This window comes from Leucopleurus acutus, assembly GCF_964270905.1.
Source record: "Leucopleurus acutus genome assembly, chromosome: 21".
Lineage (NCBI taxonomy): Eukaryota > Metazoa > Chordata > Mammalia > Artiodactyla > Delphinidae > Leucopleurus > Leucopleurus acutus.
This window is the reverse complement of record NC_139163.1, coordinates 30,322,096-30,336,324: the sequence shown is the minus strand read 5'-3', so window position 1 is coordinate 30,336,324 and position 14,229 is coordinate 30,322,096. Positions and strand designations below refer to the sequence as shown.

General features: G+C 38.5%; 2 protein-coding genes across 3 annotated transcripts in view; both read right to left on the bottom strand.

Moving 5' to 3' along the window:
• Nucleotides 1-4,391, bottom strand: part of LOC309977711 (disintegrin and metalloproteinase domain-containing protein 32-like) — a gene marked incomplete at both ends in the record, with an annotated part of 166,747 nt that extends 162,356 nt beyond the window's left edge. The window contains one exon of the mRNA XM_082863999.1: nt 4,334-4,391. Within this exon, the coding sequence (XP_082720125.1) occupies nt 4,334-4,391 (58 nt within the window). The remainder of the gene's footprint in view (nt 1-4,333) is intronic.
• Nucleotides 4,392-7,154: 2,763 nt separating this feature from the next.
• The window catches only part of ADAM9 (ADAM metallopeptidase domain 9), a 98,445-nt gene continuing 91,370 nt past the window's right edge, over nt 7,155-14,229 (bottom strand). For both annotated transcript variants that reach the window (XM_082863719.1, XM_082863718.1), the window contains exons 21-22: nt 10,452-10,519; nt 7,155-8,508 (exon numbers count right to left, since the gene is read on the bottom strand). In XM_082863719.1, the coding sequence (XP_082719845.1) occupies nt 8,415-8,508; nt 10,452-10,519 (162 nt within the window). In that variant the 3' untranslated portion in view covers nt 7,155-8,414. The remainder of the gene's footprint in view (nt 8,509-10,451; nt 10,520-14,229) is intronic.

The window sequence follows — 14,229 nt, the reverse complement described above, 5'->3', positions numbered from 1 at the left end:
GGCTTCCCTGGTGGTGCAGTGGTTGGGAGTCCGCCTGCTGATGCAGGGGACGCGGGTTCGTGCCCTGGTCTGGGGGGATCCCACATGCCGCGGAGCGGCTGGGCCCGTGAGCCATGGCCGCTGGGCCTGTGCATCCGGAGCCTGTGCTCCGCAATGGGAGAGGCCACAGCAGTGAGAGGTCTGCGTACCGCAAAAAAAAAAAAAAAAAAAAAAAAAAAAAAAAAAAGCAGCAAGAGAAACACAATTTGTTTTGTACAAAGGAACTCCCATAAGACTATCCGTGGATTTTTCAGCAGAAACCTTGCAGGCCAGAATGGAGTGGGATAGTATATTCAAAGTACTGAAAGAAAGAAAATTCCACCTAAGGATACCATACCCAGCAAAGATGTCCTTCAGAATTGAAGGAGAGATAAAGAATTTCCTTAAAAAAGTTAGAGTCCATCACCACTAGAATGGCCTCACAAGAAATGTTAAAGAGAGTTCTTCGTACTGAAGCAAAAAGACACTAATTTTAAAAACTAAACATATCCTTACCATATGATCCAGCAATAGCACTCCTTGGTATTTACCCAAAGGAGTTGAAAACTTATGTCCACACAAAAACTTGCACGCAGATATTTATGGTAGCTTTGTTCATACCTGTCAAAACTTGAAAGCAACCAAGATGTCTTTTAGTAGGTAAATGGATAAGTAAACTGGTATATACAGACACTGGAATATCACTCACTACTAAAAAGAAATAAGCTATGCAGCCCTGGAAAGACATGGAAGAACCATAAATGCATATTACTAAGTGAAAGAAGCCAATCTGAAAAAGGCAACATACTCTAAGATTCCAACTATATGACATTCTGGAAAAGGCAAAACTATGGAGACAGCAAAAAGATCAGTGGTTGCCAGGACTTAGGGGAAAGGGAGAGATGAACAGATGAAGCACAGAGGATTTTTAGGGCTGCAAAACTACTCTGGGGGATACATGTCATTATACATTTGTCAAATTCCACAGAATGTGAAACAGCAAGAGTGAATCCTAAGGTAAACTATAGATTTGGGGTGATAATGATGTACCAGTGTGGGATCATCAATTCTAACAAACATACCACTGTGGAGCAGGACGCCTAGAGCAGAGATTGTACATGTGTGGGGACAGGGGTATGTGAGAAATCGCTGTACCTTTCTCTCAGTTTTGCTATGAACCTGAAACACTCTAAAAAATAAAGTTTATTCATTTTTAAAATGGTTGAAGATGGTAAATTTTATGTTTTGTATATTTTACCACAATTTAAAATATTTTAAAACAAAGGTATAAAGAAGATGTAGCACATATATACAATGGAATATTACTCAGCCATAAAAAGAAACAAAACTGAATTATTTGTAGTGAGGTGGATGGACCTAGCATCTGTCATACAGAGTGAAGTAAGTCAGAAAGAGAAAAACAAATACCATATGCTAACACATATGTATGGAATCTAAAAATATATATATATATATATATATATATATATATAGGTTCTGAAGAACCTAGAGGCAGGACAGGAATAAAGACACAGACGTAGAAAATGGACTTAGGACACGGGGGTGGGGAAGGGTAAGCTGGGACGAAGTGAGAGAGTGGCATGGACATATATACACTACCAAATGTAAAACAGGAAGATCAGCTCAGTGCTTTGTGACCACCTAGAGGGGTGGGATAGGGAGAGTGGGAAGGAAACACAAGAGGGAGGAGCTATGGGGATATATGTATACGTATAGCTGATTCACTCTGTTATAAAGCAGAAACTAACACATCTTTGTAAAGCAATTATACTCCAGTAAAGATGTTAAAAAAGAAAAAAACAAAGGTAATGTATTAAAAAAAAAACAAATGGGTAAAATATCCATTAAAGTTCAAAATAGACCAATGGATTTTAACATAACATATTAAGAAAAATTCATTGATATGTTTTAGATTCCACATTGCAACTAAACTTTACCATTTATCAAGTGTGTATCTGGTGCAGCATCCAAAGAGGAACACTGGTAATTACCTGAAAAGGCTCCTAAACTACTCCCTTTTCCAACTACATAAGCTGGAATTTTTTCATATACTTCAAACAAAACATTTGGCAACAGACTGAATGCAGAAGTAGATATGAGAATCTAGCTGTCATCTATTAAACCAAACCTTAAAGAGATTCACAAAATGTAAAACAATGCCACTCTAAATTCTTTGTTTTGGAAAATATAGTTTTTATTTTTTAAATGTGTTACTTACATTAACATATAATAGGTCTATTACTGTAATTGAGCGGGACCCTATGGGGCTTTCCCAGGACAGACCCCCACACACATCCAATGTCCTCTGCCTGCCTCTTGTCTGTAGAAAAACTTTAGTCAAAGAATAAATTCAGAGAAGTGAAAAAAAAATGCAGAACCAAAGGAAAGCAGTCAAACAAGACAAAATAATAATAGTTGAGCCATTAAACAAAGTCAAGGACCTTTGGTTCCTCTTCAAGAGCTATAGATAATATTCTGAGCCATGTCCTTTGAGCTGTTTTGCAGACACAGAAACCCTCACAAGGTGGGAGAAGTTAACTACGTGATGACCAGACTGCAGCCAAGACATAAGCTGCTCCATCTTGCGCAATTCCAAGAACTGGCCTCAAGGAAATGGGAACCAACCCTAGAACTGAAGATTAACTGAACTTCAAGCAATCAAGATGACGCTGATCAGACCACCACATGACCAATTTCATGACTGCGGGAGCTGACTGTGCTGTTCTGCAAGTCGTAGCCCCCTCCCTCTGCCTATACATCCCTGAAACTCCCCTTTCAAAGCTCTTGCCCCCTGATCAACAACCAAGCTGGTGTTTGGACACGAGTCTACCTTCTCCCCAGGTTGCCAGCCTCCTGAATGAAGCAACCTTTCCTTTCCTACCAATACCTGTCTCTCAAATACTGGCTTTCGAGCCGTGAGCAGCCAAACCTGAGTTCAGTAACATTACTGTTATTTTTTAACGAATTAATTAAAATTCTTAAATTTCTACATTAATTTCTAATATGACAAATACTGATGAATATAAGCAGAACATAAAAGCTCTCTGAGAACTTCGATAATTGTTACATTTTTGTTCATTTCTTTGCTGAAAGAAACATTCCGAAAAGTTTCAGAAACACTGTATTTAAATGTTGCAGGTGTTATGGTGAAGATGTGTCCCCTGGCCCCAGCTTTCCTATTGGAAGCCCTAACCCCCAATGTGATGGTATTCAGCAATGGGATCTTTGGGAGGTAATCAGGGTTAGATGAGATCATGAAGATGGATCTCTCATGATGGGTTTCACGCCTTTGTAAGAAGAGACAAGTGAGTTTGCTCCTTCTCTCTGCTCACAAAGAAGAGGTCACGTGAGTACACAGCAAGAAGGGAACGGTCTACTAGCCAGGAAGAGAGACCTCACCAGATCCCCACTATGAGAGCACCCTGATTTCAGGCTTCCTGCCTCCAGAACTGTGAGAAAATAAATCTCTGTTGTTTAAGCCACCCGGTCTAGGGTATTTTGTGGGGGCCACGGGGGGTGCCGTCCGAGTTCAGCAGTGTAGCATGTAACAGCAAAATGACTGGAAACAATCCAACAGTCCTTTAATAAGAGAACTGGCTGCTAAATTGTGGTACCTCCAAGCCACAGAACACTATGCAGATGGGGGAGAAGACAAGATATTCCATGTACTGACACAGAATGGGAAGATTCAGAAGTGTATAAAAAGGGAAGGAAAATAAGAACATATCTTAAAATTTTACTTGCATCTAAATCCCCCCCTAATATATTTTAAAATTTTGAGGACTCTCTGTAACTGTTCCCCGTATTGTCACAATGTCAGCAATAGAATATTTTTTTGGTATTGCAGGACAAGTTACTGAATGCAGGACAAATTATACTGGAACAGATGATATCTGAGGAGACACAGTTTTCTGGAGTTTGAGTAGAGTTCATGAAGTTTCTGGGGTGCTTCTGAGCGCAAGAAATTGTGAGGCAGTTTTGTGAGTGCCTAACAGACCTCCATAAACGGCTGCCCCAAACCCAGATTCAGAGAGTCAGAGCGTCAGAGATTTAGTCCTTAAGCTTATTAAAAGTATCTTCCTCTCTCGTGAGTCAGTTCTGTATCCCTACGGAGCGCCTAAAAACTGCCCGGTTTCCTGACTGGCAAAAGAAACCTAAAAGCAGGGAAGGGCGCCGAGTTTTCAATCGAGTCGAGGCGCAGTTTGACCCAAGCAGGTACGCGTTTAAAAGAAGGAAAAGAAAAATCTTCCTCCTCCCCCTACCGGAGTAACAAACAGGGCATCCTCGGGCTTACCGGGTCTTGACGTTAGCAAGCCACGGAGCCCCGCTAGCAACATCATTAGGCGGAACATTTCGTGACTCCTGTCTTCCAGCGGAGCCTTGAGCCCTACTGCCGTTGGCCGTTCGTGAGCGCCGTTCTCGCGAAGCTGCGGCACCTACCGGAGCGCCCGGTACTCAGCGCCCACCCCACCAATCGCCTGTAGGGCACGCCTCCCTTTATAGTCGTGCGTCCGGATCCGCAGGAAGTTCTTTTCCCAGCAGTCCGCTCTACCCGGTGGCCAGTTATCTGGAGGTTCCCGACCACCCCCCAGCCCTCTCCGTCGCGGTCATCGTCCCCCACAAACTTTTCGCTTCGTGTGGATGGACCTAAAAGAACTAACATTTATTGTGCGCCGTTTTGTATCAGACACTACTTGCTGAATTTAACACTATGCGCATACGCGCGCGCGCACAGACACACACACACACACGAAGTATACATTCATATTTCCTAAAGCTGAGGTCTTTTAATTAAAACAACAACAACAAAAATCCAGATAGATTTTAAAACGATTCCAAGAAAGGGAAAAGTCAGTAGATTTTGGTATCTTCGGAAAGTACCTGCTATGGTTTTTTTCCATACCCACTGCCCAAATACACTTTGTAACCAGGCTGTGTCTACTTTTTCCTCCAATCAAAAAGGTTCTCCCCAAACCGTTGGCTAAAATTCATGTGATGGCCTGCTCTTGTTCAGTAACTTCTCAGTACAATAAATATTCATTCATTCATGTAATGAATGAAATGGACAAGATTTTTGCCCATAATTACAGTACATATGTTCCAGTAGAAAATTCTAGCCGAATTCCTCAACATAGTATTCAAAAATTTCTAAATTCGGAGCCCAGGCTGCTGCCCCTTTTCTTCTATCCCCAGTGCTATGACTACTTATGACTTCCTGTCTTTCCTGAATGAAAATTGCCTTATTACCTTGGACTGCAATGCCTCCTCCCTCCCAGACTCACCCCCCAGTCTCTACGTATATGCACTATCCTTCAATTCTTTTCAAATCCCTAAGAATGAGTTAATCTCTCACACCAATTAACAGAACGGCAGATACACAAACTAAAAGGTCCCATGGTAACACAGAAAAGTTCGTTTGGGGAATCACCACATCTAAACTCACAGTTGAGATGTAATTTTATGGATGCATAGGATTTCAACAGGGTAATCTAAGTCTGCAAAAGAATATCATGAGCATAAACACGGCAACAAAAATACAACTGGCCTCTCGGTATCCACGGGGAGATTGATTGCAGGACCCACTGTGGATACCAAAATCCCCAGATGCTCAAGTCCCGATGTTGGCCCTCCAATTTCCGTACCTGCAGATTCAACCAACCATGGATACTGAACTATTTACCACTTGCGGTTGGTTGAATCCACGGATGTGAACCTGCAGATATGGAGTGCCACTGTATTTTTATTGGAAAACAAAAAAGCTTGTAAGTGGATCTGTGCAGTTCAAACCCACGTGGTTCAAGGGTCAACTGTATACACATAGCTTGCATCTCAACAGGAACAACAAATGCTAGACTAACACTTCTTTTAGGGGGTAGTTGAGCCAAAAGCTGGTTTCATCTTGCTTCACAGCATTAGAACCGTTACAGTAAATGCTTAGACTTGTTAATTAGTGGTAAGTACTTTGAATGGATTTCCAGTTATTTCACTTCTTTATTTCCTTCTCCGCAACCTTTCCTGTTTACATCTTTTAAAAAGCAGACTTTATGTCATTCTTACTTGTGTATATGGCTCTCTCTATAATGGGAGGCATGTCTCAACCAGAACTTATATATCACAGGACCTAATGACGTACTGTGGTACCTGCAAGATGGTAGAGTTTCAGTAAACATTTATAGAATTTAATAAAATCTGATCTGTGCTTAGAAAACCTAGATCACGTTTTACTAGATGGTTAGAGACCCAGGCAGCTGCCTGATAGAAACGGAAAATGCGATACCTCGAACAAGGTAATAAGCTTGTGAACACAGTCACACAGCGACACCAAAGTTACATACAGTTTATCCTTGATTATTAAAACATCTTTAGCAGATGGCAAAGAATACCTTTAATATTTTCAAATTTTTAAGTGGCATCTATGACCAAGAAATTTTACAATTTTTAATAACAATCCAAGATAAATCAAGGACAAACCTAAGTGAAAAGAATATAAAATATGCAAAAATATATATAAAAGCAAAAGAAGTTCAGACTGATCAACAGTCTTTTAGAAAAACTTTCTAAATATTCAAAGATCCAAGGAATTATCTAATCCTGAAAAAAGTTTTAAGTTGCATAGTTAATATATTACCAACTGTGAAATTTCAGTGATATGAATGACAATTGCAAATCTGTGCAAAAACTGTGGGACTATCTCAGTGACAAACACAAACATTTTTGGTTGTATATTAATTCATTCAGAGATTTAAATTGAAATGAAGAATCTTTATTTGGGACTGTTTACAATTTTTAATATGTACCTGATTGTTAAAATAATGTACCATCTTCAGAAGACAGATATGTGTCTTCTTCAAAACCAATCTGTTTTTCTTTTTCACAAAAAGCCACTGTTCACAATTTGGCAGAAGTCTGGAAAATTAGTATAATGTTTTAATTAATAAGGTTATAAATAGCTGAGTATTTAAGAAATTACTGGGCAACACAAATCAGAATTTCAAGTATTTTATTTATTGTAAATCTTATGTTTGTATATGTATGTATACACAAACCAAAAATTTTTTAAAAACTAAAGAAATTCAGTTAATAAACTTATTAATAAACTTTATTATGAAAAATTACCAAAAAAATTTAGGTGCTTAAATTTTTATCATTCATACCATTTCTTCCACAGTAAAAATTCATTTTTTTATCATAGCTGGGACAATAACTCACAGATACCACTAACTTTTTTGCACTTATCTAAGAAAACTTTTTCTTCCTTCCTTTCTCCAGCCTAATTTCTTTAAAAATATTAGTGTCAACAGAGACATTATCAAGCACACCTTAGTAAATGTAAACATTCTAAATTATATTAATAGCAATCTTTGAAGTTTCAGATTTTGGACTTAAAATTAAAGTGCTTATGAAATTCTCAAGTGGTTTTATGATAGCTCAATTGATTGAAGATATTATAATTGTTCCTGCTTTTTATTACAGCCAAGAATCAACAGCGTATCTGATTAGTTCTATTAAATACTTCGTACCTTAAAGTTTATAATTAATTTAAAATAATGCTATTGTAAAAGGATGCTATGCTTTAACATGATTCATAATAGAAATTCTATTATTAAATTAACTTTTCTAATATTCATTATCCATTGATAGATCCACAGAATCTATTAGCCATAGAATCCACAGAATCATATATCCATAGAATGTTCATTAAAATGGAAGATAATAACTGTGTGTAAGTATACACATACACACTTTTAGTGTGTTTTTGCACTTTTAAATTTATATTATGGTATCTTAATTCTGTATTTTGTGCATTCTTCTGAAGACAGAGTATTCCTTTATTCATGTAGTGAATGAGATACACAAAATTCTAGTGTGTGATGATTATTAGTCTGTGCAAGATTAAAAATATTAGATATTAATTGACAGCTAATTAGTTTTCACAGGTATTAGACTATTATATGTTCAATCAGAAACTACATTAATGATAACTAAGGTCAAAATTCAGAATTACATTTAAGCACATAATGACAAAACTTAAACCAATACAGTTAATTTGAAAATCACTACAGTAACGTGTTCAAATAACATAATCCATGTCACGTGCATTAACCTTACAGATGACCGAATAAAATGTATTCAGTAATGGAAATGAAAATGTTATTCTAAATTCCCTGGCTTTACTGCATTTCTTCTGTTTCTCATTTCCCACTACTCAAGTTCTGTTTTTCTGTATTAACAAAGTTTGTTTGGTGGTATTTTTGTTTTCATTCATAATTGCAGCAGGAAGAAAGGTTTTTCAAGAAAATATCAGGAAAAAAAAAAGTATTAGCTCAGTTCCCTGAAGATGTCTGCAAAATGAAAGGTTAAAAAAAAAAAAACAATCAAGTGAGGGAACTATATAACGGAGGTGGAGGAGCAGGACGAGCAGGAATTAAATTTCCCTGAGATGATACTTTCGGTTGTGGTGGAGGCGGCCTGTGAGGGGGAAGAAAGACAGTTAATCGTATCTTTAAACCGTATGAAATAATGCTACCTTCATTACAAGCCCAACATAACACCATTCTTGACATCACTGACAATTCTTAAGGGTACCTTATATTCTGAGATCATTACGAATCGGATATGTAATGGTTAAAAGTCTCCAATCGGAGGCTAAAATGGAGTAACTACCTTAAAGTCATGCTAGTATATAATCAATAATGTACAAAGGTTCTGGTGTATATGTGTTTAAAAAGGACAGTACATGAGGGGCTTCCCTGGTGGCGCAGTGGTTGAGAGTCCGCCTGCCGATGCAGGGGACGTGGGTTCATGCCCCGGTCCGGGAATATCCCACATGCCGCGGAGCACCTGGGCCCGTGAGCCATGGCCGCTGAGCCTGGGCGTCCGGAGCCTGTGCTCCGCAGCGGGAGAGGCCACAACAGTGAGAGGCCCGCGTACCGCAAAAAAAAAAAAAAGGACAGTACATGAAATAGAAAAGACAAATTGTAAAAGACAACTGAAGATACTATGTGAATTACCTCTTGTACTGTTAGGATTTAAGGGGAGCAAATCACAACTAAGTATAAACCTTACATACATACATAGAACTGAAATTCCAGCTCTCTCAAATATAATTTCCACTCCGAGAATTAAACCTGCTATGACTTCTATACCAGTCCTTCTCAGTTCTCATGCTTTAACCTGTGGACACTCTTCCCTAACTTCTTCATCCAATTCTAGTATACCTCTATTCCAATAACATACTAGAACTTTACATGGTGAATATGTGTCTCACTATTTATATAATCTGCTCCTGAGGTTCAGGTGGATTTCAGTACACTCTCACTGCATAATAAAGTTTATACTTGAGGACACTACTCAGTGGGCAATTCAACTGTAATTTGAAGGACTTTTGTGGGGTGGGAGGAGTGAGATGTATTTTATGTGATGCAAAATGTTATAATAAATTTTCTCCTTTCTTGCTGATGTTACGCCCATCCACTGAGTCTTTTATTTTTCTTGTGGTTTTCAGTTCTAGAATTTCCATTTAATTCTTTTTTTAGGTTTTTAAGTCCAGCACATCTAGTTTTGTGCTGAAATTCTCAATCTTGACTATTAATTCGGTGATGTAATTGTCATAGTTACTTTAAAGTCCATCTCTGATATTAATTGCATACCCTCTGAGTCTGCTTTTCTTGGTTTTAGTCACATTTTCTTTTCTTATATGTCTAACTTTTTAAACTGGGGGCCAAACATTAAAAAAATAATAATAAAACTGCAGGAAATAAGTTGAGGGTCTGATTCACCCTTACCCCGGGGTCTCAACACAAAGACTGGGATATTTGCCAGGGTACCACCTCCTTGACAGGGCTCCAGTCTTTGTCCCCTCATCCCTATGAGTTTGTTGAAAGCTCTCCTCAGCTTCCTATCCTCTCACGTTCAGAATAGGTAGATATTTACAGTCTAGGATGAAAAATGGTCCCAAAAGCTGAGATTATCTCTGGATTGCCTTCCTCTCCTGGACCATAGTCCCATAATCTCTCATTTCCTTGGTAGTTTTCTGATGCCTTGAAATACATATTTTCTTATATTGTCTAGCTTTTTTCTAGCTGTTCCTAATAAGAAGGCTGGTCCAGCCTATCTGATTTCCCATTGCTGGTTATTTCAAAGGTCGTTGCTTCTGAATCTTACAGACACCAAAGGCTACAGCAGCTGTTGAATGTCTCGTTTGGGCTTCTTTAAAATTTCATTCCAACACTGCATTAATATGACAAAACTTATATAAAAGCTCTTAAAAGTTTTTCTGCAAATTGTGTTCTATCTAAACTGTTAGCAACAAATACCTTGTCCTAAATTAAATTAAAAATACAAGAGAACTATTTAGACATTAACCCTGGGTTTTATTCTGGTCAAGTAATCTAAGCAAATTCACTTCAGACCTTGATGGGAACTGCTGAGGCTGCTTGGCTGCATAAGTTGGTACTGGAAATCTGTTTGCATATATAGGCTAAAAAGGAAAAAAAAAGTTATTACCACAGTGCACTCATAAATATATTTTCTATAAAGTTTATTTTCCATATAAAAGTAATCAATCTATTTAAAAATCAATGAATAGATGACTATTAATGTTGACATTTTAAAATACTTCGCTTATTCAACATGTCTTTGCTACTGAGTGTAGAATATTTAATTTTTAAGATTGTATATATTTTTAATAGATCTTTATTGGAGTATAATTGCTTCACAATACCGTGTTAGGTTCTGTTGCACAACAAAGCGAATCAGCCATATGCATACCTATGTCCCCACATCCCCTCCCTCTTGCGTGTCCCTCCCACCCTCCCTATCCCACCCCTCTAGGTCATCGCAAGCACCGAGCTGATCTCCCTGTGCTATGCTGCTGCTTCCCACCAGCCAACTATTTTACATTCGGTAGTGTATATATGTCCATGCTACTCTCACTTTGCCCCAGCTTCGCTCTCCCACGCCATGTCATCAAGTCCATTCTCTATGTCTACCTCTTTATTCCTGCCCTGCAACTAGGTTCATCAGTACCTTTTTTTTTTTTTTTAGATTCCATATATATGCGTTAGTATATGGTATTTGTTTTCTCTTTCTGACTTACATCACTCTATGACAGACTATAGGTCCATCCACCTCACTACAAATAACTCAATTTCGTTTCTTTTTCTGGCTAAGTAATGTTCAGTTGTATATCATGTGCCACATCTTTATCCATTCATCTGTTGATGGACATTTAGGTTGGTTCCATGTCCTAGCTATTGTAAATAGTGCTGCAATGAACATTGTGGTACATGACTCTTTTTGAATTATGGTTTTCTCAGGGTATATGCCCAGCAGTGGGATTGCTGGGTCATATGGTAGTTCTATTTTTAGTTTTTTAAGGAACCTCCATACTGTTTTCCATAGTGGTTGTATCAATTTACATTCCCACTAACAGTGTAGGAGGGTTCTGTTTTCACCACACCTTTCCTTCTACTGACTTTGGGTTTTCTTTGTTCTTCTTTCCCTAGTTGTTTTAAAAGTGTATTGTTTATTTGAGATTTTTCTTGTTTCTTGAGGTGAGATTGAATTGCTATAAACTTCCCTCTTAGAACTGCTTTTGCTGCATCCCATAGATTTTGGGTCGTCATGTTTTCATTGTCATTTGTTTCTGTGTATTTTTTTTCTTTCTTCTTTGATTTCTTCATGATCTCTTGGTTCCTTAGTAACGTATTGTTTAGCCTCCACGTATTTGTGTTTTTTACAGTTTTTTTCCTATAATTGATTTCCAATCTCATAGTGTTGTGGTCAGAAAAGATGCTTGATATGATTTCAATTTTCTTAAATTTTCTGAGGCTTCTTTGTGACCCAGGATGTGATCTATCCTGTAGAGTGTTCCATGTGCACTTGAGAAGAAACTGTATTCTACCACTTTTGGGTGGAATGTCCTAAAAATATCAATTAAATCTATTTGGTCTATTGTGTCATTTAAAGCTTGTGTTTCCTTATTTATTTTCTGTTTGGATGATCTGTCTATTGGTGTAAGTGGGGTGTTAAAGTCCCCTACTATTATTGTATTACTATCGATTTCTCCTTTCATGGTTGTTAGCATTTGCCTTATGTATTGAGGTGCTTCTATTTGGGTGCATAAACATTTATAATTGTTGTGTCTTATTCTTGGATTGATCCCTTGATCATTATGTAGTGTCCCTCCTTATCTCTTGTAACAGTCTTTATTTTAAAGTCTATTTTATCTGATATGAGTATTGCTACTCCAGCTTTCTTTTGATTTCCATTTGCATGGAATACCGTTTTCCATCCCCTCACTTTCAGTCTGTATGTGTTCCTAGGTCTGAAGTGGGTTTCTTGTAGACAGCATATATACAGGTCTTGTTTTTGTATCCATTCAGCCAGTCTGTGTCTTTCGGTTGGGGCATTTAATCCATTTACATTCAAGGTTATTATTGATATGTACGTTCCTATTGCCATTTTCTTAATTGTTTTCGGGGGTTTTTTTTGTGGGTCTTTTTCTTCTCTTGTGTTTCCCGCTTAGAGAAGTTTCTTTAGCATTTGTTGTAAAGCTGGTTTCGTGGTGCTGAATTCTCTTAGCTTTTGCTTGTCTGAAAAGCTTTTGACTTCATTGAATCTGAATGAGATCCTTGCTGGGTATAGTCGTCTTGGCTGTAGGTTTTTCTCTTTCATCACCTTAAGTGTATCCTGCCACTCCCTTCTGGCCTGCAGTTTCCACTGAAAAATCAGCTGATAACCTTATGGGGATTCCTTTGTATGTTATTTTTTGTTTTTCCTTGCTGCTTTTAATGTTTTTTCTTTGAATTTAATTTTTGTTAGTTTGATTGATATGTGTCTTGGTGTATTTTTCCTAGGGTTTATCCTGTATGGGACTCTCTGTGCTTCCTGGACTTGGGTGACTATTTCCTTTCCCATGTTAGGGAAGTTTTCCACTATAATCTCTTCAAATATTTTCTCAGACCCTTTCTTTTCTCTTCTTCTAGAGCCCCTATAATTCGAATGTTGGTGTGTTTAGTGTTGTCCCAGAGCTCTGAGATTGTCTTCAATTCTTTTCATTCTTTTTTCTTTATTCTGCTCCAGGGCAGTATTTCCACCATTTTGTCTTCCAGTTCACTTATTCATTCTTCTGCCTCAGTTATTCTGTTATTGATTCCTTCTAATGTATTTTTCATTTCAGATATTGTGCTGTTCATCTCTGTTTGTTCTGTACTTCTTCTAGGTCCTTGTTAAACATTTCTTGTATTATCTCAATCCGTGCTTCCATTCTGTTTCTGAGATTCTGGATCATCTTTACTATCATTACTCTTAATTCTTTTTCACGTAGATTACTTATTTCCTCCTCATTTATTTGGTCTTGTAGGTTTTTACCTTGCTCCTTCATCTATGACATATTTCTTTGCTGTCTCTCTTTTTTTTTTTTATGAGTGGGATTGTGTTCCTGTTTTATTGGTTGTTTGGCCTGAGGCTCCCAACACTGGAGTCTGTAGGCTATTGGATAGAGCTGGGTCTTAGTGATGAGATGAGGAACTCTGTGAGACCTCACTCCAGTGAATATTCCCTGGGGTCTGAGGTTCCCGTTAGTCCAGTGGTGCAGACTCAGAGCTCCCACCGCAGGAGCTTCTGCCCAACCCCAGGCTTGCAAACCAGGATCCCTCAAGCCACATGGGGTGGAAAAAAAGAGAAAAAGAACAATAACAATAACAAATAACAATAACAATAATAAAATTAGGCTAGGAAACTAACAGTTATGTTAGAAAGAATGTAAAAATAAAAATATAGATGAATCCACAACCAGAAGGTACATCAGTATCACAATAGTAAAAAAGAGGAGGAGGGAGAAGAAAAAAAAAAAAAAAGAAAAAAGGGGCGGGGAGGAAGGCCTTGGCTGTGGAGAGTGGGGCCTAAGCAAAGGTGAGATTTGAGTGGTGGGTGGGGCCTATGCTTAGCACCCACAGGGCTGTAAAAGATGGGGGGTAAGGGGGTGGGGCTTAGGCTCAATGGAACAGAAGGGGCCCAGGCATGCCCCCCACCCCTCGTCTCAGAGGGCAGGGGACCTCACCTGGGAGCCCAGCAGGCTTTCTGGGCTCGTGTGGGCAGGGCAAACGCCCTCCCCTCCTCTCCTTTTCCTCTGGTCTGGGGTCTGGGAGGGCCCCTCCCACCTGCTTCTCCTGATCTCCCTGGCCT